Source organism: Ambystoma mexicanum, chromosome 6p (genome assembly GCF_040938575.1).
Source record: "Ambystoma mexicanum isolate Mex_15411 chromosome 6p, UKY_AmexF1_1, whole genome shotgun sequence".
NCBI classification, from domain to species: domain Eukaryota; kingdom Metazoa; phylum Chordata; class Amphibia; order Caudata; family Ambystomatidae; genus Ambystoma; species Ambystoma mexicanum.
In genome coordinates, this window is record NC_090935.1 from 401314183 (window position 1) to 401338556 (window position 24374).

The window sequence follows — 24374 nt, forward strand, 5'->3', positions numbered from 1 at the left end:
ATAGAAGGCTCACATTTTTTTTTTTTTAATGTTTGCAAGTAGCCCATGATTACTAGCCATTTCAATGCGACTGAACGGCATTAGGACAAAATATATTTTTTTAAAGTTTAAAATATGTGCAGTAATGATTGTGTGAATTTCTGTGCCACAAACAGGTGAGGTAACTGGAAAGGATTGCTTTTGTGACTGAACAAGGTACAATTGAAGCGACCAGACGGATCAGTAAGGCTGGCTGAAGACTAAAAAAGTGTGTAGTGGTGGCCCAGGACAAGTGGGGAGCTGGGCTGGCAAATGCAGGGATATCTACCAGTGAGTGGAGTGGGCAGCACAGGCATTGAAATACGCACAAACTCATACATTGTTTTTGCCCAAATACAGGTTGTGCAACATGTCCCAATTAGGATCACCTGACATGTTTTCTGGAATAGAGGTGGTGTTGAGTTCTTGCAGGGACGAATTCGATGAGGAGGCCAGGATGTTTGCACGATTTTAGAAACAGATGCCGAAAAGGGGGGGGGAGGGGGAGGAATGGGCACAGAAAATGTTGGAGGATGAGCAGGAACTGTTTCCTCAACAAAGGGTGCATGCGCAGGTGTGTGCAGTCCCGGTCCTGGACTCGCCACCGCCTACTGAGGCACCAGTGGTTGTCACACCTAAACCGAAAAGGGCAGCATGGGTTGCAAATGGTAAGGCTGTGTCTGTATTACCAGTGGGGGAGTTGTTACCACCCAGGCTGGGTGAACAGGTGACATCAACACCAAAGAAACGGGCGGCACGAAAGGCAAAGGGTAAAGAAATAGTGGTGTTACCACTAGAGGTTGTCCCGCCACAAGCACCAGCTAACGGTGTGGATGCTCCCACAGGCACACACAGGCCTGCTTTAGTCAATTTGGTGGATCCAGTTGCTGTTGCTATTTCACCCCCTGAATTATCCAATAATGATTCATTGAGTTCACTGCCAGCAGTGGTGGCAGGGATAAGCGAGAAACTGAATGACACAATAGGTGAAATGTTGAAGTTATTGTGGGGATCTGTACTTGCACCGCCAGGGGCACCCAGCACAGCCATGAGAGAGGTATGGGGAGCCCACCGCAGAGCCGGCTGCAATCTCAGGTGTCTCGGGGACAGTCAGGGGGCATCTCATCCAAGTGCTCTAGCTCTACAGAACCAGACCGTTTTTTGGGAGCACAGGGGTACAAGTCCTATCTGATAAAGGGATGGCTACTTCTGTGTCCGGGCCATGACAGCAGTCTGGGGCAACTGCAGGAACAACCTTTGGGGATGGCACTGCAGGGGCTATGATAAGCGTTGGTGCCCCCATTCTCCCAACAGCAGCTGCGGGGGCGATCACCATGATTGGCACTACAGGGGGAGAGGGAATTGAGGTTGCCATCCCACAGGTAACAATAGCACCCTTATTATCTAACAAGTTCACTTCTGCATAGCATATCCCGATGCATATGAAAGAAAGGATCTGGGCAAGGGAATATATTGACATATTCTGCTTATTAGAGACCGAAACAGTGGGCCCTGACCTTAATATTAGCAAGGAGGAGGATAAGAAGAGGCAAAGAAGGTTCAAGCCTGATGAAAATATACAAAATAGGGAGTAAGTGTTTGATCTGCTGGCAGCAGTCTGGATAGAGAAAGACTAGCCAGGGCTCTGCTTTGTGGACATATAAGGGGGAGGGGGGAAACATGAAGGAATATAGTCAGTATGGCTCCACAGGATGTACTGATTACGTTATTACAACCGATTGGTTCCTGAGATTACGTGGTATCAAAAGGATATTGAAGCCTGGATTACATTCATGGGAGGTAAGGATAAGATCAGTAGGCCAAATAGCGAGATGTACAGAGGTGCAAAGAAGCCATGGTGTGGTAAGAATGAACAGAAACGAAAGGATGATTGGCGGCCCATTCAGGACAGTGGGGGGTTGATCGGGCACATAAGGGTTCCATGGCAGGTAAGCCGTGTAGATCATTCAACAAAGGGTCTTGTACTTGGGGGGGGGGGGGCAGTGTAAATTCCCACATCAATGCTTTAAGTGTGGGGGAAGTCAGTCTGTGTTAAAAACATAGGGGGGGGCTCCAGGGGCAGAGGTCAGTGAAGGGATTGGGGCAAAAGACCCATCCCCAGTTGACAAAGTAGTGCTACTTGAATTCCTGCAGGATTACTCAAGGTCAGGTGATAGGGAGTTATTGTGGGATAGTTTCAGTGAGGGGTTTAGGATCCCCTACGAGGGCCCACTGAAAGGGCAGATGGCGCGGAACCTCCCTTCTGTCCTGTGCCAAGCTCAGGTGGTAACCCAGAAGATAAACAAGCAAGTTTAGCCTGGTAGGGTGGCAGGCCCATTCCCAGCTCCCCCCCCCCCCCCCCCACTTGTATAGTCTCCCCCTTGGGGATTGTGCCCAAGCAAGAGAAGGGCAAGTTTAGGTTAGTTCACCACCTATCCTACCCGAAAGGGGATTCGGTAAATGACTGGCTAGATCAGGACTGTTGCTCAGTGCATTGCCTCATTTGACCAAGCCATGCTGATGGTTACTGCCACAGGGAGACAGACCCTCCTGGCTAAAGAGGACATTGAGTCAGCATTTAGGCTTTTGCCAGTACACCCTGACAATTTTCACCTGTTGGGGTTTCACTGGGAGGGCCATTTCCATGTTGACAAATGTATGCCAATGGGTTGCTCCGTGTCTTGTGCACTGTTTGAGGCCTTTAGCACATTCTTGGCATTGGCTGCTCACAGGGTAGAATCACAGGGGGGACATCATCTATTATTTGGACGATGTTCATGGGACGGGTCCAGGGACTGTATTGCTTGCACCATCTTTCTTGCATTAAAAACCTCATGACCAGGATGGGGATCCCACTAGCACCAGAGAAAACACAAGGGCCCACGGAGGTGTTGACTTTCTTAGGTATTGAGATAGACACCATAAACTGGTCTTGCAGGTTGCCACAGGAGAAGGTGTCAGACCTGATGGAGGAGCTAGAGAGTTCTTTGGCTAAAAACAGCACAGTGGAAGGGGTGCAACAATTGTTGGGGAAATTGAATTTTGCAGCCATAGACATTCCGGCGGGCCGTGTTTTCACCCGCAGGTTAGCAAGGGCAACAGCTGGTGTGTCACAGAACCACCACCACACCCACCTAGGGAAGCTTTCGTGCATGTGGCTGGCAGTTCTCAGAGTTTAATGGGGTACTGTTATGGAGAAGCCCTCGGCAAACCAGTGATGAATTACAGTTATACTCCGATGCTTCAGGGAATTAAGGTTTTGGGGTTATACTGGGGCAGGAGAGTTGCGCACAGAAATGACCGGGGCACTGGCACAAGAAGGGCAGGACAAAGAATATAATGGCGTTAGAGCCATTTCCTATTGTTTTGGCACTCAAACTATGGCCCAAAGAACTGGGTAACAGGAGGGTGCGCTTCTGGTGCAACAAGGCTGTGGTTCAGGCCATTAACCTACAGTCAGCCTCTTGCCTGGCGGTATTGAGCCTGTTGAGGTTAGTTGAAGCATGTTTATGAGGAAATATCGAATTCAGGGAACGGCATGTACAAGGTGTGGTGAATGTGGCCGCTGATGCTCTCTTGTTTTCTGTGGCGCAAGTTCCAGGCAGCTCATCCAACTGCAAAGAAGGGCGGGAGGTTGTCCAGGAGCGAGTGGTGGCAGCTGGTGACGTGGACCAGGTGCTCTGAAACTTGGGGAGCAATTGCTCACACCAGGTACCGGCAGGGCTACAGTGAGTTTGTAAGCATGACAGAAACATTGCAAATATCAGGAGGTTCACTTGAAGAACGTCTATTTGTTAAATTGGCACACGGTAATGGTAAGAGCAGGAGTTGGGCTGTGGGGCACTTGGCAGCGATAGCATTCCATTCCAACTTAAAGGGGTTGGGGGACCCAACCAAAGGGTTTTTGGTATGCATGGCTTTGAAGGAATGGGGCCGGGCTGAGGGACCCAAGCAGGACATTCAGAAACCCACCAACTTCAAATTACTGAAAAAACTACTGGGCACCTTGCCCGCGATATGCTTTAATGGTTTTGAGGTTGCACTGCTCAAGGCTGCATTTTCACTTGCGTTTTTTGGGGCTTTTAGGATCAGCAAATTGGTGGCATTGTGTAAAGATGATCCCTCTGGTAGGGCTATAGCTTTGCGAGAGGTACAGTTCAGTCCAAAGGCCTACAGGGAGCTGTTGACCATTACATTGCACCTGTGTAAAACAGATCAAGGGGAAAAGGGAAGTTGATGGTGCTATGCCAGTCCACCCACAGCAACAGCTGTCAGGTCACATTGTTAAGGGGGTACTTGATGTTGAGACCACAGCAGCCAGGCCCCCTCCTGGTGCATGAAAGTGGGGCACCACTCACCAACTATCAGTTTAGGAAGATTCTGTCAACCACACTGGGGGCAGTGGGGATTAATGGATGGTCCTCCCAGTTTCCACATCTTTACCGCCACAGCGGCCTTTATTGCAGGGCATGCCAGCACCCACTATTCAAAGGATAGGGTGATGGCAGTCAAACCGCTTTCAGCTATACATAAGGCCACAGGAGACAACAGAGTCTGTGACAGGTGGTACTTAGTGTGGGTTTTCCTGCATGCCAGAACAGACAGATTTGATGGTTGTCAGACTTTGTGTTTCTCAATATGTTTTCTCGACTCAATTTTTTTAATCAACAGATGAGGCAGTATGGATTGTAGGCCATTCATTTTTGGCGCGGGTGGAGGTCACGGCTCAGCGATGGCAAACCTAGGAGTGGGGGGGGGAAAACAGGGTGGTTTGGTTAGGGGCATCACATATGAGGTGGCACTCCTTGTTACCAGCAGTGCACAGGTGGCTGTAGTGGAGGCCCCCGCCCAGGGTGCTGATGGTGCATTCAGGTGGTAATGATCTGGCCATCATGGGAAGGGGTCAGCTATGCACCCAGATTCAAGTGCGTCTGCATGTACTGGCACAAGAATTACATGGTACCAACATAATCTGGTCAGAGGCACTGCCAAGATTACAATGGCGCAGGACAGCATCCCACATGGGCATGGAGAAGTCCAGGCACAGGCTCAACAGAGGGATTGAAAAATGTGCAACGGCGGAGGGCTTTGGTTTTGTAAGGCACACCTGCCTAAATTCGTTCCCTTCCCACTATATGGAAGACGGTGTGCACCTATCAGATAAAGGGCATAACCTGTTCCTCACACCTATTCTGGGGGCCCTCTTGAAGGCCAGCTGCAGTTAGAACAAAGGTACATTTTAGTGGAGAGTGGGGGCAGTAGGGGCCACACCCAAAGCACAGCAGAGTTCAGGGCAGTCCTAGCCGGGGAGGAGAGTGACGTAGTAGTTCAAACTGTGGGTGGTTTACCAACAGCCAAACTTGTGCCAAATTCAGACGATGGGCAGCAAGTCCCTAAGGGACACTTGAGATTCCTCACCTGCAAGAGTCAGTGGCCACAGGAGGAAGTACTGCATACAGTACAATCTGGAGCATATGTCTGGTGCCTTTCTAAAGCCATGGGTGGCAAGGGGACACCGGAACATTCAGAACTATAACATTGCCCTGCTTTTGGGCCACATTTAGAAGTGTATGGTGGGGAGCAAAAACAAAGAGGTGATGGCTGGAAGGTTTAGACTGAATCTTAACCACTGGCATTGCTCGGGGCAACCCTCCAGACCATCGTTCTTCGCCTGCCAAGCCATTACAGAAGGGGAAAGACCATATGCAAATCAGGCATGGCCCAACCCCAAAAGGGGAAGTCCAGCCCGGACTGCTAGGTCACATCCCTTCTGCACGAGACCACAAGCATCCCCAAACATGTTTCGTCCTTGTTGGGGCTCATCAGTGAGGAGTAGCTTGGGTCTCTAGGCCCAGCAGGCACGGGACCCACGTCTGGGCATACCCGTCCCACTCGGGGTGACAAAGCAAAAACAAAGGTGATGGCTGGAAGGTTTAGACTGAATCTTAACCACTGGCATTGCTCGGGGCAACCCTCCAGACCATCGTTCTTCGCCTGCCAAGCCATTACAGAAGGGGAAAGACCATATGCAAATCAGGCATGGCCCAACCCCAAAAGGGGAAGTCCAGCCCGGACTGCTAGGTCACATACCTTCTGCACGAGACCACAAGCATCCAAGCCATGGGTGGCAAGGGGACACCGGAACATTCAGAACTATAACATTGCCCTGCTTTTGGGCCACATTTAGAAGTGTATGGTGGGGAACCATGTACTGTTTAGGGCTGGGACTGCCCCCGTATTGTGTATGCTCCAATAAAATATGACCTTTTGTTTCCAAATGTATAACAATTGTATGCTCTAATAATTGAGAATTAAGGGTATGGTCTATGGTCCAACCCCTTCCTCCCCCTGGAAAAGGAGAGCGGGGGCTGGCACCGCTAAGGGGATGTCGAAGCCCCCAAATGGGGCGCTAGAGGGACAGCCCACATTGCAGAACACCCCTCTGCAGCCAACTCCCACCTTTCCTCCGGGGAGGAAGGGGCATCCCCAGGGTTGGCACATCCAGCGGGCCCTGGGGGTAGCATACAAGGCACAGGGACTGGAGCCCAGTCTCCCTCCAGTCCCCCTTGCCTGAAGCCCCTCCTGGCTAGGTGGAACAGGTAAGGTCAGAGTTGAATGGATTAGTTTGTCATGGGTAGCAGACCAAGCTAAAGAGTGGTGCAGTCAGTTAATTTGCATGCAGTGGATCTCTAAGTCATAGGTCAATGGGAACTGTTGATTATGGGTAGGGTACTGTCCAGGTTTATTAAAATAGGTGCAGGTAGCACAGTAACAGGGAGATCAAGCGATGTAAAAATGTAATTTTTTGTTTCCGCGGATTTCGAGGTGTAAGTTGCTAAATTTTGCTGGTTTTCCTTTACCATGTATTTGTTCCATTTGTCACAGGCGGAGTTCAGGGCAGTCCTAGGAGAGTGACACAGCGGTTCTAACCATGGGCAGTTTCCCCCAATGGCCACACTCAAGCCAAATAGGGACAATGGGCACTGAGTCCCTTAGGGACCCTTGAGATTCCTCACCTGCAAGATTCAGTGGCCTGATGAGGAAGTACTGCATACAGTACAATCTGGAGCATACGTCCTGTGCCTTGCTAAAGCCGTGGGCAGCAAGGGGATACAAGAACATTCAGAATTATAACTCTGCGGTCACTTTTAGAAGTGTACAGTCAGGAACCATGAAGTGTTTAGGGCTGGGACTGCCCCAGTGTTGTGTATGCTCCAATAAAATGTGACTGTTTCCAAATGTACAACAATATTATTTGGGTAGTAAGGGTAAGGTCTGCCCCTCCCCCAGAAAAGAGGGGGGGATGGGGGCTGGCACGCTAAGGGGATGTCCAAGCAAAACCAAAGTTTAATCCCAGCTAGAAAGTCTATATTCCCACTTAAATCACCAATTCCAGTTTGACCATCGGAAACGATGGTCAATTGGACTGACGACATTTCATAATGCTTTAGACAATAGTGTTGCTAACTTAGTATACAAACTATTCCTCCAGTCCTACTTGCAATAAATAATTCCAGTTGCACCAGCATTTCAAGGTCTCTAGACATTAGTAACTTTGAAAGATTGGTGGGTGTTGCTAGTTCTCTGAAGCTGATCTAACAATGTTAAGAAATAAGGGATGCAGCTAAAAACATTCATCAAGCCGAACTTCCAAAAAGAAGTGACTTAATAGCTATAATGACCAAGCTCCCCAATCCCTTTGAAAGTTTGAAGGCCATCTAGAATGCTCCAAAGTTCATATGAAATTCTCAAGAGGTTTTAGCCATTGTTCTGTGTCTGGTAAGACGTGCAGTTGATTAGCTAATATTGAGGCACAATTTGTGAATGATATGTTTTGCAATCTGTTTTAGTCTTTTGTTCCTCTGTAATATGTCACAAATGCATTTAGGAGACTAAATTGAATAGCTCCTGGTAAGAGTGGCTCCTGCTCCATGATACCCAATGTCAATCCCTGTGACAGCACAATTTGAAAACAGCAAGAAATAAGCCGTCAGGAAATACAGGTCTGCACAATTGGAATAGAACACTTGCATAGCGTGGCGCACCGGCAAGGCAATTATGTGGCTCCAGAGTGTGTTTATGGGATGCCTCGCAAAGTCATGAACAGGCTTACTGGAAAACATGCGATGAGTCACAGTGGCAGAAGAATGGACAAAGTGTAAGGGAGTACAGCAGCAAGGAGTGGACTTCTGAAATTTGCAGGCAGCGTACAGCTGTAGAAATCAGTCTACCCCCTTCTGGTCACAAAAGACAGCAAAGCAACTGTCAGGTCGACATACGTAGATGGCGTAGGGCAGCCAAAGACACGGATGCCTGCACACCCATCTTATGAGGCGTAGCGAGAAGAGGCAATGACCGTGCCACAGGGGAAATCAGACGTAGTGAGTGATTGTTACTCAGGGGCTGCCACAGCCAGAATGCAGGCAAACAGATCAGAAGAAGGATCCAAGCGGGGGGAGCGGCACTGGGAATAGATTAAGCCCAGGGCACCCCCTTTCACTTTTGGTGCAGCTTTCAATTTTTTCAGAGTCCAGAACAGGTGGAAGCCATAACAATGTTGCAGGAGAGCAGAAGGAGCCCATAGAGCATACTGGCACAGACATACAAGGCAGCTAGTATGAACAAAGCAAGAGGGAAGCAGGAGGGTCTCCAGCTCATCAGTAATGGACATCAGGAATCTTGATTAATCCCTCTGTACAGAGGGAAATGGAACATCCCCACCATCAAAAGGATGAAAGCAGACGGCACCAGCTTCTCCCTCATTGCTCCTAAACAATAAACACCCTCAAGACCAAGACCTCACTTGTCCTTCAGGAAAGCCCTCAAAACGATGCTCTTCAACTGAGCCCCGACATCCCTATGCCAATGCTCACTCCACTTACCGACCCTGTAGACATACTACCCGGTCCCCTCACATTACCCCCAGCCCCTCAGTATCACTCTCCACGCCATGTATACTTCACCCTCTCAACTTCCAACGGTCTGGTAAATGTTAGTACTAACCGAGAACCACAGACATGCAGGCATCTTGCATTTGTCATATTGCCGTTTTCACATGCAGCCTGTAACCAAGGAAGTCCTGCCGCAAAAGCACCATGATGCCCGAGGGCTGCTTTGTGCACTTTATAAATGTAAAAAAAATAATAAATGTTATAACATAACAAGTTGACTTTACATTTACCAACTGGTAGGACAGAATCAAAAGACAAGTTCAAGATGGAAAATAAACTGTCTACCGGGAGAAGCGAGTCAGAAACAGGGAGCACATCGAATTCCATGCAGTATTGCAGAAGAGAATGAAGGTGATCTGAAAATAAAACTACTCATGAGAAAATTAGCCAAGAAAGGAAAATGAGTGAAAATCTTAAGTAGAGAAGCATCAAAAGTAGGTTTTTTGACAATAGAAATGACGATAGGGAGGGAAAGGTTGAATATGTCATGTATAGGCTAGATCAGGAATCAAAGTTGGACAGAGGAAGCAATAGGGAGGGCAGGTGCCAAGTAAGCAGATCGTCAAGAGAAATAAACAGCATAGGAAAATGGGAATGAGAACAGGAAAGAACAGCAGGAGAATATAGTGGGGCATCAGGGAGAAAACATAGTATTTGAACAAGAAGGCACAGATGCGTCCTTATAAGTGAAAAAGTCAGCAAAGCCAACAGCTGCAAGTTTAGACAAAAGGGCAGGGTCTGGAAGATTAAGAGCAAGGATCAAGTGGAGTATGACGCAGATAAGAATGCAAAAGAGTAGGCAGGGTCTTTTAGACTACCCCGAGTGTATTGTCCCTTACGGTTGCTAACAGTCCACATGGTCACTATTCAGACCTTTGCAGACTACTAGGTTAACATGCCCCTCACCAACAGCCTAATAGCCTTAGATTCACCCATGTGCACTCAGTATCCTACTCACAAGACTACTGCCCACCCTTCTCATCCTTATACAAAAAAAGTAACCACTCTCGCCAACAAATCGTGTCTACTCCTGGCTACCCTTAATTACAGGGAAGCCATACTCCAGGCAAAAAAAGACTTACAATAAACGTATCCAACAAGCCAAATCTAACACCAAAGAATTATTCAAAATCCTAAAAGAACTTGAAACTCCTGTTACTGCACCAAAGATAGCACTTGGTGTTCCAAAATCCAAGAGGCTCTTCTAGGCAAGATTGCCACTCTCCAAATTAAAAACAAACTAGCCTCCAGTCCAACCCCCAACCGAACCTCATACCCTCCATAAACCACTCCATCCCAGATTCCCTTACTCCTTTTAGCTTCTCTCCAACTGTCAAGGTGACCTTTGTCCTGCGCCCATCATTAAGGAAGCAGCTCATGACCTAGCCCCATTCATCACTACGTTCATCAACTCTTCCTTTAGTTCTGGGATTGTACCTGACAACTTAAAGGATGCACGAGTCATCCCTCTTCTGAAAAAACTTACCTTGGACCCCAGCATACCTACAAATTACAGGCCCATCACCACTGTCCCATATCTACTAAAAATCCTCGACCGAGCTGCGTATTTACAAATTCAAGAATACCTTGAATCAAATAAACTTCTGGGATTTAGGCAATCAGGGTTTTGGCCATGCCACGGCACTGAAACTGCCCTCATCGATTTAAAAACACAGATCGACAAAGGCAAACTGGCACTTTTACTTCTCCTGGACCTCTTGGCGGCCTTTGATCTTGTCAATCACGAAATTTTGTCACCACCTCAAATCAGCTGCACACTTCAGACAAAGCTTCAACATGGATTAGTTCCTTCCTTCACAATAGATCAATGCGCGTGTTCTCTCCACTAGCAGCCGCCCCACCCGCGCCTGTCTCTTGTGGCGTGCCCCAAGGGTCTTGTGTTTCACCCAGGTTGTATAACGTGTTCACTAAACCCCTTTGATATTCTGGACTACCTGGCTGTCACGTGTACCAATTACGCTGACAACACCCAGATACTAATCCCCCCCATCACAGGTGACTACACTTCTGACTCCCTCGCCATCAATGCCATCTACCAGGTCATCCAAGCATGGATGGCTCAACACGGACTGTCTGATGAAGACAGAGCTCCTCATTCTCGGTTCGCCACAAAAACTCACCAAACTTGACCCTGCATTTAAGTCCTTCACCATTGATGGGAATATTAGCCCAACTGCCAAGGGCACAAACCTTAGGGATCTACATTGACTCGACCTTATGCTTGACGAGACAAACCAATTCAGTCTCATCCGCAGCGGCTTATACCTGTAAGCTTATTACTGCCCGTCGCCCGTTCCTCTCCACAGCTAATTGTGACACCTTGGCTAGGACCCTTGTACTTTCAAAGGTCGATTACTGCAATGCCCTTTACCTAGGCACTAATCGATGTAACTAAGTTACAAATTGTCCAAAACAATGCGATCAGAGCAGCTCTTAACATTCCCAGGCGCCAACACATAGCTGACACTAGACGTAACCTTCACTGGCTCACAATTCCTCACCGAATTTCCTTGAAATCTCTGGCTCTCACTCAAATGTCTTCACAACCAAGCTCCCCGTTACCTGGCTAACAGATTTGCCCTTCACAGCCCCCACTAGACCTCGTAGAATGGCCCACACCAACTGCCTCGTCATTCACGATTCAATCTTCAAATATCAGGTGGAACCAGCTTCCCCATCATGGCAGCTAAATTATGGAACTCACTCCCTAATGAGCTGAGAGCAGAACCTTCCTTTCTGAGATTCAAACACCTTACCAAAGTTTGGCTGTCCTCGCAAGAAATCTAACACTGGCACACTGCTTAACTTGTACTTTGATGTTCCCCTATATATACACTCGGCTTGTCTTTTGTTTTTATTCTGCTTGTAAACTATGTAATTTTACCTGTAAACATTGTAAGTACTGCCATTTCTGCTTTATCTTGTTGTATCCAAGTGATGCGTGCGGTTGCCCCAGGGCCTGGTGTGCTAAAGAAATAAAATAAATACAACTAAATGCTTGAAAATATGTCTGCTGTACAGGTGGCTTATAAGGGTCTGATAATGGTTATTTTTAGAAATGTTTTAGCGAGATCAGTTGTGCCTGAAATTAACATGTACTACAAGAAGCGATCACAAAAAGGGTACGTTGAGATTAAGAGGCGGGCAAATGTCTGTTTAAGCAGAACACCTAAGGGAAGGAAGAGAGTTTGTGCCAAGAAATCCTTGGGGTGAGGGGGTGAAGGAAAGAAGGGGACGGTCCAGTAGGATAGTGCATGGATAACAGGCCAGTCTGGTTTTGAGGCATTGAGACCCCTGATCTTGAAAGTTAATGAATATCGATCTCGACAGCTGTGGGCTTGGTGCAGTGATGAGCTATTCCGCTTAAGGCTTGCTCCCGTTAGCAGCTGCATCACCACTGGAGGTGTAGTAAGCAGACTTTGCATCAAAGATTTGGAAGTGTTGGGTACACAGGTATTTGAGGGCCGAGCGATGTCAGAGGCATGTATTAACCATCTCTTGGGTTGCTAACTGGAGCCTAGCCAGCCCACCCAATAACTTATCTTGGTCAAACACACTCTTAAGCCTTGTCTGCATTTTTTTCAAGCCTGGACTTCAGTCCCTGGGGGCGTTCCCACCACAATCGCCTTGAGGCCAAACAAATGAGAAAAGGCCCTAACTGCTAGAACAAGGAAAATGCAAATTAGTAGCAACATGTTGCATGGGTTAGACAAGGAATATTTAGGTTTTCCAAGGATTGGTTCCCAAGCTAAACTTGTATCATATTCTTGATAGTGGTTATCCCATTTGGTTTTGACCACAGGGTATCTTTCCATGTTATGAAATTGGGTAGTGGGCAAGATACAGGGATTCTGAGCCAATGATGGACAGTTGTCAATTTAAATGGTTTCAGGTATCCACTGGGTGGTAGCAGTGCATGGTATAAATCCACATAGTCAAAAAGTGCTGACATGAAGTGTATGTGCAAGAACGATGAGCAAGTGTTTGTGACAGGGACATGCGATTAATGCATTCTTTGCAATGATGCAGTATTAAGCATTACCCATTTCATGTTGATCTGCATCGTGATTTGCCAAGAAGGTTCAAAGTCAACGTTTCTTGCACGATCAGTAAGAGGCAGCATAAAAAAGCAGTCACGCTTTTGCTTCAGACAATGACCTTGTGACCACTTAGTTGCAAATTACCTTATATAGCTTGCCTTAGGAAGACAAAGTAAAATCTGCACTGGAGGCACTCTAACTCGTTATCACGCATTTTATTCTTTTAAAGAAAGGTCTAAAAACGTCTATTATGCATGTGTGCACATGACATGTAACGGGCGTTGCATGGTATAAGACCCATCGAGATTTACAGCAGAATTTATGGAGCCTTATACTTACGAAACTTCACATACGAGACCGTAGCTCGATACATCCATGATGTATTTTAGGAGTAATATGCCGATACATTATGTTATGACTGCCTGAGCACCTGCACTTCATGCTGTCAATATATTCCATGACTGATGTTGTACACTTCCTCATGGGCAAGTGAGGAAATAAACCAAATTTTGATAGATTAGTGTTGACAAGACAGGCGACATGCTGTCAAAGCATCATTCTGTCCATCTGAGGGAACCAGGCTCAGACTCCTAGTAACCACAATGCCCCTCGTGGGCAATGCTAAAGTGGAGGATGGGCCACCAACTTCTATAGTAAAAGACCCATTTTTATCCTTAATCGCCACTAAATATCACCGGAATTCGGCATATAGAATCCCCAAACTTCAGTGGTGTTATCTCCTGATCACACGTTTAGAACATTGCTGGATTTATATTCTTAAAAGTACACCGTTTGCCACAATTACCAGTAACTGTCACGAAGCATCAGAGGGAGGTCTCCTGCCCTTTTATAATGTCCAAGTTCTGACAAGCGTTAGGGCCTAAAACACTACTTGGCCCCAATTTAGTTTATGCAATTAATAGGCTATATAAAACTCCAACACATGGCAATCCTTTTTGAAAGTGCAATCCACAGCAGCCCCCCCCCCCCCAACCCACGACTACAATAAGTATCCAGTTTCCCCCGTACTGAGACGGCAACCCCTCCTCCCTCCCCCCCATAGCCCAGCTTCATTGGATAGATCTGAATAACCACACTCCCTACCCATCAAGCCTTTCACTCACAACTGCTCAGTCAGCACTAAATGCCAGCCGCTTCTCAGTGCTGTCCCCGGCAACTTTTCACCTGGAAGATACTCCACCACTAAGGCGTGCATATTGGGGGGCAGGACACCATTGCCCCGGCAACCCAACAGTCTGCCAGAGGGGGTGCCGAGGGCAATTGCCCCCGAGCAAAATCAGGTTTTTCCAATTACTGCAGCTTTGAAAATGGGTACAAATCACGGGGCCAGTGTAGCTTCGCACCCTTAATCGGGCAGGGGGAGGGGAACTCAGATTATGAGGATGTCCAAGGTGCTGCATTTCACTGGTTAAAATACAAGGTATGTGCCAAAGGATTGGAGCTTCAACTTGGTCAGCCACAAGTTCTCATATGTGCAGGCTTTGCAAGAAATACTTAGTTCTCAGTACAAGATCTACCACCAAAGGTAGGCAGAAAGATTATGCTGAAACATTTGAAGCCCCACCCACTTGCAAACTGGATCCAGTGGCCAGGTTCTTTACAAATCTACATGAAGACATTGGATGGCTGCATCCTGTGGTTGCGTTGCAAAAAGTCTTCACTGCCCAGTTGCCACTGGACAAAGAAATCACATTCTTCTGAGTCCAACTTTTTGTAGGCTGGAATAACTTCATGGATGCAAAATTCAATTATTCACGCTTTTTAGCATAGTACACTTATTCCGGTAGTTTTAAATGCCAGGTAAAACGAGTGCAATAATACACATGCACCAAAAATAACCAACTCAAATTTGTGCAGCAAAGTTTATTTAACAAAATATCTTAGGACGAGCTGGATGCTGCAACCGCCGCTCTCTTCGGTTTTGGTGTTGTACCCTCGCGGAATCCATTCCTAAATTAAATGCAAAAAAATAAAAACAAAAAACGTGCACGTTTGTTAGTCTTAGCATGTCAAAAGTGTGTCAAGCACCCTAAAAGTTAAATATTCTGAAATTGGAGAAATCACGTTCTCCTTTACTGAAGATTAAGGAACCAACCGATACATGTACACACTCGCTTGACATTTATGCAAGACATAAGCTTATCTCAGGAAAAAGTTAAAAATCACTGGAACTCATATGTTCAGACATTTATTTCAAATCATCACTGATAAGCTGTACATCTCAACGAATTAGGCACGAGTAGTAGAAGAAATGTCAATGAGTACACCACAAACTGAACCCTCACTTACAGGATTCAACTAGCCAGCCATCTATCATATGGAGGCGGCCCAGGTAAATTGACAAGCGACGTACAAAATAACTCCAGCAGGAGCTACCGCCTAATGGAAGTTTCCCATAATATCAGATGTCTACCCTTTACGCACAATAAATGCGATTTAAGAGTGGCACTAAAATATGTGACTATGCGCAACATGTGCAAGCATTGTAATGGTATGCACCAATACTGGCGCTGAAAGGATACATAGGGATTAATTATTGTCCAGCGAGTCTAATGCAGTAGATTTTAGTAAAACCTGTTTTAACACTGCAATGGACAGTCACATTTTTGTGAAAAAGCCCAGTAGGTTGGGATTAGTACAATGACAAACTGCGTAAGGATGAAATATCACTGCCCTCTGTGTGACATTTTAGAACAAACTTCGGAAATGCTGATACTAGTTAGCAGTGGAGGTAGGGGGGGTTGGGAAAAATTGGCAATAAGCAATTCAAAAAATGATTTTATTCCATTTCGGATTTAAATAGGTTGCCCATGCTTGAAAGGGCCAGACATATGGAATATAGCATAGAATCATGCCCTGTAAATTTAATACCGTTTTATTATCTTACAAGTGTCGGAGGTTACGGCATGAAGCACCTTAAACAGTATATATCAAAGAAAGCTATTCCACCGCTGGAAAAGTGCCGGTATCAACATACCTGAATCTACGGTAGACAACCTTCAAGTGTCTCATACGGCCTGTACCAGTGGTATTGCGCCTCTTCGCCTTGACACTCCAGTTATCTAAAACAGATGAGCACACATTTAGCATGGGGACAAAGTGTATCAGCTGGTTGAAGTGCATTCGGATAACACGCAAACATCCACCTTTCAAAGTAGAACACCATACATTTGTTTTTAATAGAAAAATATTACCATAAAAATACATTCATTTCTTTAGCACTGACATAAAAGATTACCACAGCCAACATACTCATTCAACTATCACCCTTTAAATGTGTCACTGCACATTTCAACACATCCTGCCTGGAGCTCCTAAGGGGCAGCATGTTGCAAAATTGGTATTTCTCACTGTGCCTCGATTCCTTTACAGCAGATGAAAAAACTGTCAACAACCTTGCAACCAATTGGGTTTACGACAATTGGGGTAAAACCATGTGGCCCTCGATGAGACAACCATAAAGCAGGGCTCGCAAAATCTACTAGCCACTAGCATTGGCAAGTACTTGATGGGAGTGTACCATTTGCACGATACTTTACCTTTCTGGCGAGTATATGGGGGGGGGGGGGGGGGGGGAGTGGGGGTGTTATTTACATTGCTTGCAGTAAATGGAAAATCCAAGTTTCACTGTGCATGCTTGATAGCATTGCACCAAATATGAACTGTGCTCATGGCGACATGCATCATTTTACAAAAAGCAGGGGTAAATATTTTGCCACTAGTCAACCTTGGGGCAAGTGCATTTATTTTAGGTCGTGTATGTAAACAAAAAAACTCACCCTGCAGGTCTAGTGGGAATTTTAAGAATTTGCAAGGCCTGTAAAAGATGGTCTCCTGCTGGGTTACTGAAACTATGACTACAGTGAAAGCATGATTATCCAAAACCAATGGGATTCCAGTAGCGCCAAATAAGACATTCAGCTGGCCAGCATGCTTTATTACATATTGAATACTGAAGAAAAAAAAAGGCCATATAACGAAGCTACCTGCCCTTTGTGCGGTTAGGCAGCCTCCAAACTTAATAGCATTTCAATGGATGGGCCAGGTAAACCGTCAACATCGTGCCGGGTAAAAAAATGGAAAGGGCTTTGGGTCAAAATCAATAGCCATCACAGATATAGCAGGGTAATCAGCATAGGCTACATGAGCGTGCTTCCTTCATTTGGTCGAGAGACCAGGGTGTTTAAGAGAACAGAGCCTACACTTGAGGACAAACGAATTTCTAAAAATTAGCACACTAAAAAAATACTAAATACAAACAGAAGACAGCCAATCTTATGTATTTTCTGCAACCTGCACGTTCTCAGAAAGCCACAGCAGCAAAGTGTGTGCCATCTTGCAATACAGTATAAAAAAAAAATGAACCCCCAATTCAGTATTGTTCCTCTTGCATACTGGTGCCATTCCACCTGTGCTACTGTATACTTCACAGGCAACTCATCCAGGATATTAGGAATGGAAAGAGAATCCAACAAAGTATTTATGGTCAAGCCTACAGTTGTAAAACACTTGCTTACTTTTGACAAAGCATTATGCAGCTTTCGCAATCGTGGCTGAAAGATCAGTTACATGCTCACTTGAAGGATATGCGCAACGTATAGTTAAATTTTGCAGCCCTTGCAGGGTACACGTCACATTTAGTGTAAAAAGTTGCATGGTGGCGGCTTGCCTCGAGTCACCCATTATTTTGGGCCTCTTCTTCTAAGAAGGCGCTTTTTAAAAGCTTGTACGTGTGTGCAGTGTGGGGCAGGGGGTACAGTGGCTAGGATTGAGAAGGGCGAAAGAACGTACTCAAGGTAGCAGCCATACAGATTTATAGACTCAAAGGAGGAATTTAATGAAGTATGCACATGGACTGCCAAGCTACACGGAAGCAGAGTGCAGCAATGAGTGAGGTTAACGGCAAGTTGGGGTATACAAGCAGTTCAATACCTTAAGTGGAGTAAAGAAAATGTACGAGGAAGCTGGAGCAACAATTCAGTACTTGAGAAGGGTGGACTATAGAGGAACCAGTGATTTAAGTGGACCGGGCACCGGCAGTCTCCAAAATGTGGGACTGAGCCGGGCCCTGCCAGGGCACCCCCAGTCCCACCACAACATTGGCGGGACACATCCCGCCGCAGCCACGACGGGATGATGCACCCGGGGCAAGCTGACAGAAGTGAGGTGTCACCAGATAAGTTACTGTCCTTTTGTTTCCCCCATCCCCTCTCCCCAGGTCACTCGACGAGGCATCTTTAACCCTTGACATTTCTATGTTTAGAAAAGATGGCTTGAAAAGTACGCAATTCAAGCCATCTTTTATTTGGCGGGGACAAAGACGCCTCTGGCTTTACCCGCCATCAAAGCTTTATAAAAGATGGATTTAATTGTGTAAAATGCAAGCCATCAGGTATGCACATAAATATGTAACATTTATATATGTGTGTTTATACTTTATGGTTCACAAGCCACACCCCAAAATGACGCCCCCCGCCCCTCAATTTCTTTTACCACTTATAGCCCTGAGAGGAACAGAAAAAAACAGGCAAACTTACAAATGATGCAAATACTGACGTTTGAAGTAATGAATTGATATAGTTGGAGCACATTAAGGGGGTGTGTGAATCGAGAGAGATTGAGGTATATTACATCAGGCGGAGTCATGCACCATTTATGCATTTTTTTAAAAAGGGGGCAGCTACGTGCAAAAGTCAGTTCCTTCTCGCAGTGCTATGCCGCCTACTCTGGTAGATATCCGACTCACTGTGCACAACTAGATGCCAATCATTAGGTTAGGCTGTTCCCACAGAAGGCACGCGTTTGTAGTTCGCCTGTACTGTTCGTTCACAACAAAGCCTTGGGCATGTCTATACGGTTTGAGGCAATTATCCAGACAGTTGGAAGATTACACAGAAGCCTGCCACCCCCCATACACAGCAAGCACAGCACGAGTTGCGTTGGTTTTCCATGGGAGATTTAGTCCGCGGCAGTCGAGGAAACTCAGTTCAAAAGCTTGACACCAAGTATTTATATATCCAGAAAACAACCTTCAGTCATCACTGACCTTTGGTTAAGCAACCCATTTGTTTTAACGTTTATCCCTGCAGTTTGATGCACAACGTACAAACGCAGAAAATAAAGTAAGGGGGACCAGGATGTGCTCTCAAACTACAACCCATATCAATTTAACACCAAGTTAGTCAGACCAGCCACAGCCTAAGAAAAAGAACACAGCTCAAAGTCCTTATGACCAATCCAGGTTTCAGCCAAATTGACAAGCCACACCTAAAATCAGATTCAGCGAAAAAACACACTAAGACACGGCCCCAATGACCCCTCCTCCCCCAACTCACTAGTCATGGCAAACCATATTAATGCTGGTGAAGTATGCGCCCTGACATTTTTACCCCTCCCACAAAATGTTAGATCCCAACACAAACCACAGGAGGTAAGGCAATACAATGGCTTGAATACTTCAATACTATATTGACTACGGTGCAAAACTATGCAGAGTTACAAGAGACTTCAACCGTCTACGCCACTCAATCCCCTAGCTCTTCAGTGCACATGTGCCAGGAGGCAAGCGCAATCATACCTGCAAAAATGGGTGTTATTGAACATGATGAATGCATCGTACACAAAAAAAAAAACTAAAACCACAGCCTATTTCAAACAACGAAAAAAACCTCCTGGTCACCCCGAAAGAACCGCAATTAAAATAATGACCGTTAAAGGACTTGATGGATATCTATATCAGTCTACATTAAAAGACCAAAATGAAGGTGTAGCAGACTTGCTTTTACCCATCATACACTCGCATGGGTACTTTCTCGGACAAGGATTAGTTAAAGGCCCTGAAGTGCTAAATAGGAAAGTTAGTTCCTCTGTAAATGCAAATTTGGTAGTGCAGCATATTAAAGCAATACATGAAATGCTCATGTGTGCTGAAACTAACACCATACAGATAATCCCACATTTGGGATAAGCAACTATATTGAACGGATATATTTCAATATGTAATAGTTTATATGGGGCACACAAGGATTAAACAAAAGGGCCCCCCCTGGTAAGTACAAATAACCAATTGCTTTGCGCTGTTCCATCCCACCGTTTGCGAAATAAATCCAATAATTGTACCAATGAAAAAAAAAAATAGTATTAAGCAAAAGTCACTTTGGCGTGCACCAAACACTTTATAGTTACAACGGAGTGCGGGGCCCCCTCTGGGAACCAACATGGGTCAAATATTAAATTCCATAGAACAGGATATTCAGTAGAGTGGCTCCCACAATCCGTAGTTTAACCCATCATTTTCCATGAGTACAACTACACATTCTTTTGACTATAATTGTTCTACCGACATCTGTGTACATACATCTATAACAGCGTGCCCGCCAAGTGTGTCATTTGCTAGGTTTTTAGGAACAGGCAATTAACAGAAACACAATCAAGAATTACACGTGTTACTCTGGAAGGTGGGAAAAATTCACAAACCACTGCTTCCACGAATCGTTAGCCTTCCAGCTATTGACTATCCCTTCATCCCAGAGCTTGTCACCTCAGTGGCCCAACAAACAATTTGTTCTGGGCCCAGTAACTCTTGGTTACCTACAGCGTGCCGTTCTAGCAAAATGTTCAGCTAGCTGTACACCACTTTAAGTTCATCCACCAATCACTTCCCTTGGTCTGCACCCTTTGTTTTCCCTTGCCCATCTCTGCTGCCCTTCATGAATTGGGACTTCGCTTCATTACTACTACTCACTCATTCCCCAATCGCCTTCAGATTCGACTTTTCTCACATGGCCCCTGGAAAGCATAATCCATCTATAACAAGTCTTCCTACATCACTGACCACTGCTACGGTTTCCAATATTGCAGGGAGAGAAGGGATGTAATTTTAATATTTATAACGCACTTCATTCATAGAGGAGCGGATCCGGGAATCGAACCTGTGCTGCTCCACGTCGCCTTGCTTCAAAAACGTGTGCTGCCCCCGAGCCCCCAATGCCCTGACAAAGAGCCCAGACCCATTGGGGTGGTCCTGGAGCTGAAATCCACCAACCATTATCTGTTTTCAAATTGATTGGCAAGCACACTGAGATTTCTGGGAGGCCTACCACCACACCACATTCCCATTCTCTCAGAGAACTTCAGGTTTCTATTCATCGCCACCCAGGACAATAATTTCCAGTTTACCTTTCACCCAGCGTTTTGACAAATGTTCTGGCTCTCCTGCTCAACACTACGAGCGAGGGAGAGCAGTCATTCGTCCCTGAGCGTTTGACATAGAAACATTTAGCGCATACCAAGGGCATGTAATGTATAACTCAGCATCACCACCCAGACATTTTATTGCCCATCGTGGTTACTCACAAGGTCGACCCTAGCTCATTTGCATTTCAGTAATCAAGCCAGTCCAGCAGATTCCTTGGCCTCTCTAGACAGAAATGCTCAGTGCCTCATCTCCCCTCACTTCATAACAGAAGTCACCCCTTGCTATTCCTCCAGTATCCCCCCACACGGCTAGGTAGTTTGTTAATTGAGATTCTAGTCCATCTCCATCCAGAGTTTGTGCCCCACAAATTTTGACGACAGCCACTGGGGTAAACGCGCAGCATGGTGCATAAGAAATGGGGTGCCAATGCAGTATTCCATCTCCGACCTAGGTGGTCTCTCCCAAGAGCTACGTGGGCAGCAATCACAGTAGTGCACAGGGATCGAATTTGAGATTCAGTGAGGAGCTAAAAACAGCTCCTCTGTTGTGGTTTCAAGCTAACTAGAAGCAGGAGCTAAATAGCTCCCAGCTCCCCTCAATTGCGAACCCTGGAGCACAACAGCTGAGGGTCACGGCAGTGCAGATTCACCGATAGATGCATCGAGGGTCCTATCCTGAACACTTTCCAAGGTAAGTTATTTGCCATGAAGGGTTTTTGGTGGCCAGGTGAATTGGGTCCCAGTAGCCCACCCCACTACTACTTTGCCCCTTTAAGGAAACCGTTGATGTCTGTGCTCCTGTCACATGTCAGTGACCACTTCAATAAAAGGGATGAGCCGTTTCCTTTAATCTAGACCAACTGACTCCTTCCTGCCTGCTGTCCCTCACTGTATAATGGAGCCCATACTGTGCAACCAATGCAGGTGTTCACTAGCCGGGGTGCCAATGGGCCATGGTGCGACCGCGTGCCCATAGCCCAGCAGGGCGATCCCTGCACCCAAGTGTGTCGGCTGGGTGACCTCAGACACGGTACGCCTGAACACAGTGCCCAGACATAACACTGCCTCAGATCATTTCGGAGCTTCCATCAATCTCTCCCTCTGTGGAGATGCTGACGCAGAAACGGGACTTTGGTACCCTTGCACAAACTTAGTACTGGACAGCCCGCCCATCCCTCCCCAATAGACAAAAAAAGTTTTGACCAACACCTGTCAGCATATCCCTTTCCCCACTGAAAAGTAGTGCACTGCCTAAAATATTAACTGCCAATTATTTTAGAACACGAATGGATAAAAACGCCAAAAACATCTTTAACGAAAACGCTCGAATCAACAAGTAATTTTATTTTTGTAAGAATATATTAGTGTATTACAAAACTTCAATTTTACATTTTATTTAGGAGGTCCTTTTACTAAAATCAACAAGTAATCCGCAATGTACAGCGCTTTTGCCAATTTTATACCTGGCAGTGGTCGATTCCAAATGAGTACTTACACGATCTCTTACGCTTAGCGGGATAGCCACACTTGCCACAGGTACATTTCTGGAGATGGTACGCCTTGGATCCACAGCGACGGCACAGTGTGTGCGTCTTATTACGGCGTTTACCGAATGACGATGTCCCCTTCGTCTACGTTGAAAGAAAGCAATTAAATGAATAAAGTAACTGGCGCGGTGACAGTTAAAAAACAAGCGATAAAAACAATGCCGATTTATCTCAGAAAGAAAATGAAATCACTTATGATATCATATGTTCAGACATTTAATAAATACATCATTGATAAATCAGTCACATAGGAGGTGCGTGCATGGCTACTACCCACTCATTGAACGCCCACTTGAAAATTAGGTCTGTCACAGGGAAAGTTTCCCATTTCGTTACATATAGTTTTCAAACTGAGCTTTGGTTATAGGCTAAACGCCGTGCAAGGCACACTCCTGTCGTGCAGCTAAAGAGATGCTAGCCTGCCGCGCACTCAAACATAAGCAACACGCAACCCTGCGGGTGGGCTCAGGAGGGTTAGAACGAAACTCTCCCAGTGACGGAAAAAGCACATACTATGGCCCATTCCTGAACCCGCGATATCTTACGGCTGCAACTCTGCAGAACGATCTCCGTTAAGTTCAAAAATCTCCATTATCAAAGCTCCGACACGCAAACATTTAAACAATTAAAATAGTCTTAAGGTTCCAGCGAGCTTCCCTGAAGAACCCTATTTCAATACAAGGCGGCAGAACACGGATGATTTCGGATAGCAGTCAGTCGAGAAATCCACACTCACCATCTTGCCCCAAAAGCCGACACGATAGAGACCGGAAGCTTCTTCTCACTTCCGCTATATTCACATCCAGAAGTTCCGGTACGCCGATTTAATGCCTCCCTCCGAAAGCAAAGCTGTACATAAAGCGGGCTGCCTAGCCGATGAAGGAGAGTCATTTCTGATAGTGACTGCGTAATCAATTGTTGGGATCAGATGTCTTTGTCATTCAAATTTAGTTGGAACCTAAAATATGAAACGTCGTTTTAGAACCGAACTAATCCTTGTCGATCATTTTGCAATTAGACTGTGCTTGAAATTTTAAAGTATTTTCTGTTGCAAAATGGCGATCTCATTATACAAGTTACAGTTCTTTTGTATTGACGGAACAAATCGAGGCACTCGTGGTCGCCATCTTACTAGTGTGTTTCCAGACGAGCTGGGGAAAGATGCTGGGTCTTTTTACTTTTAAACCGAATACATCCCTGAAAATGGGTTACTTACCCCTGTTTCATAACACTTTCATATAGTTTGTTTCCTTATTTTAGTTATTGTACAAAATTGAATATTTTATTTTTATTTTGGGTGCTTATTGAAATATTTTAGAAGTACCGTTAATTTATAGGCACGATACAAATGTCCAATGAAATAAAATAATAAATATGCATTGCGATAGTAAGCATTATGTTTAAAGGGTACATTTCGCTACAAAGAAGTCAAATCGAATGTATAAGGTTAATATATTTCAGTAGGTTGACAGACATGCCAACATTCCGAAGCCCCTGAGAGGGAGATTTCAGCACCAAAATCGGGAGAATGAATTTTCCCCATAGGAATGCATTGGGGATATTGTTATTTTAGGCAGGAG

The 24374-nt window shown here is 45.7% G+C and overlaps 1 protein-coding gene and 2 non-coding genes across 3 annotated transcripts; all 3 read right to left on the minus strand.

The window, feature by feature from the left end:
• Positions 1-14894: 14894 nt before the first annotated feature.
• On the minus strand, positions 14895-23687 carry RPL37 (ribosomal protein L37). Its single transcript, XM_069627196.1, has 4 exons — positions 23531-23687; positions 22743-22878; positions 16029-16113; positions 14895-15001 (listed from the first exon to the last, which is right to left on the minus strand). Exons 1-4 carry the CDS (start codon positions 23531-23533, stop codon positions 14932-14934), a joined length of 294 nt encoding a protein of 97 aa, XP_069483297.1. The 5' UTR covers positions 23534-23687; the 3' UTR covers positions 14895-14931.
• Positions 15188-15265, minus strand: LOC138512409 (small nucleolar RNA SNORD72). Its single transcript, XR_011281238.1, has one exon. It is a non-coding gene; the product is annotated as a small nucleolar RNA SNORD72 (small nucleolar RNA).
• LOC138512411 (small nucleolar RNA SNORD72) lies at positions 22958-23035 on the minus strand. The gene has a single exon (XR_011281240.1). It is a non-coding gene; the product is annotated as a small nucleolar RNA SNORD72 (small nucleolar RNA).
• Positions 23688-24374: the final 687 nt, after the last annotated feature.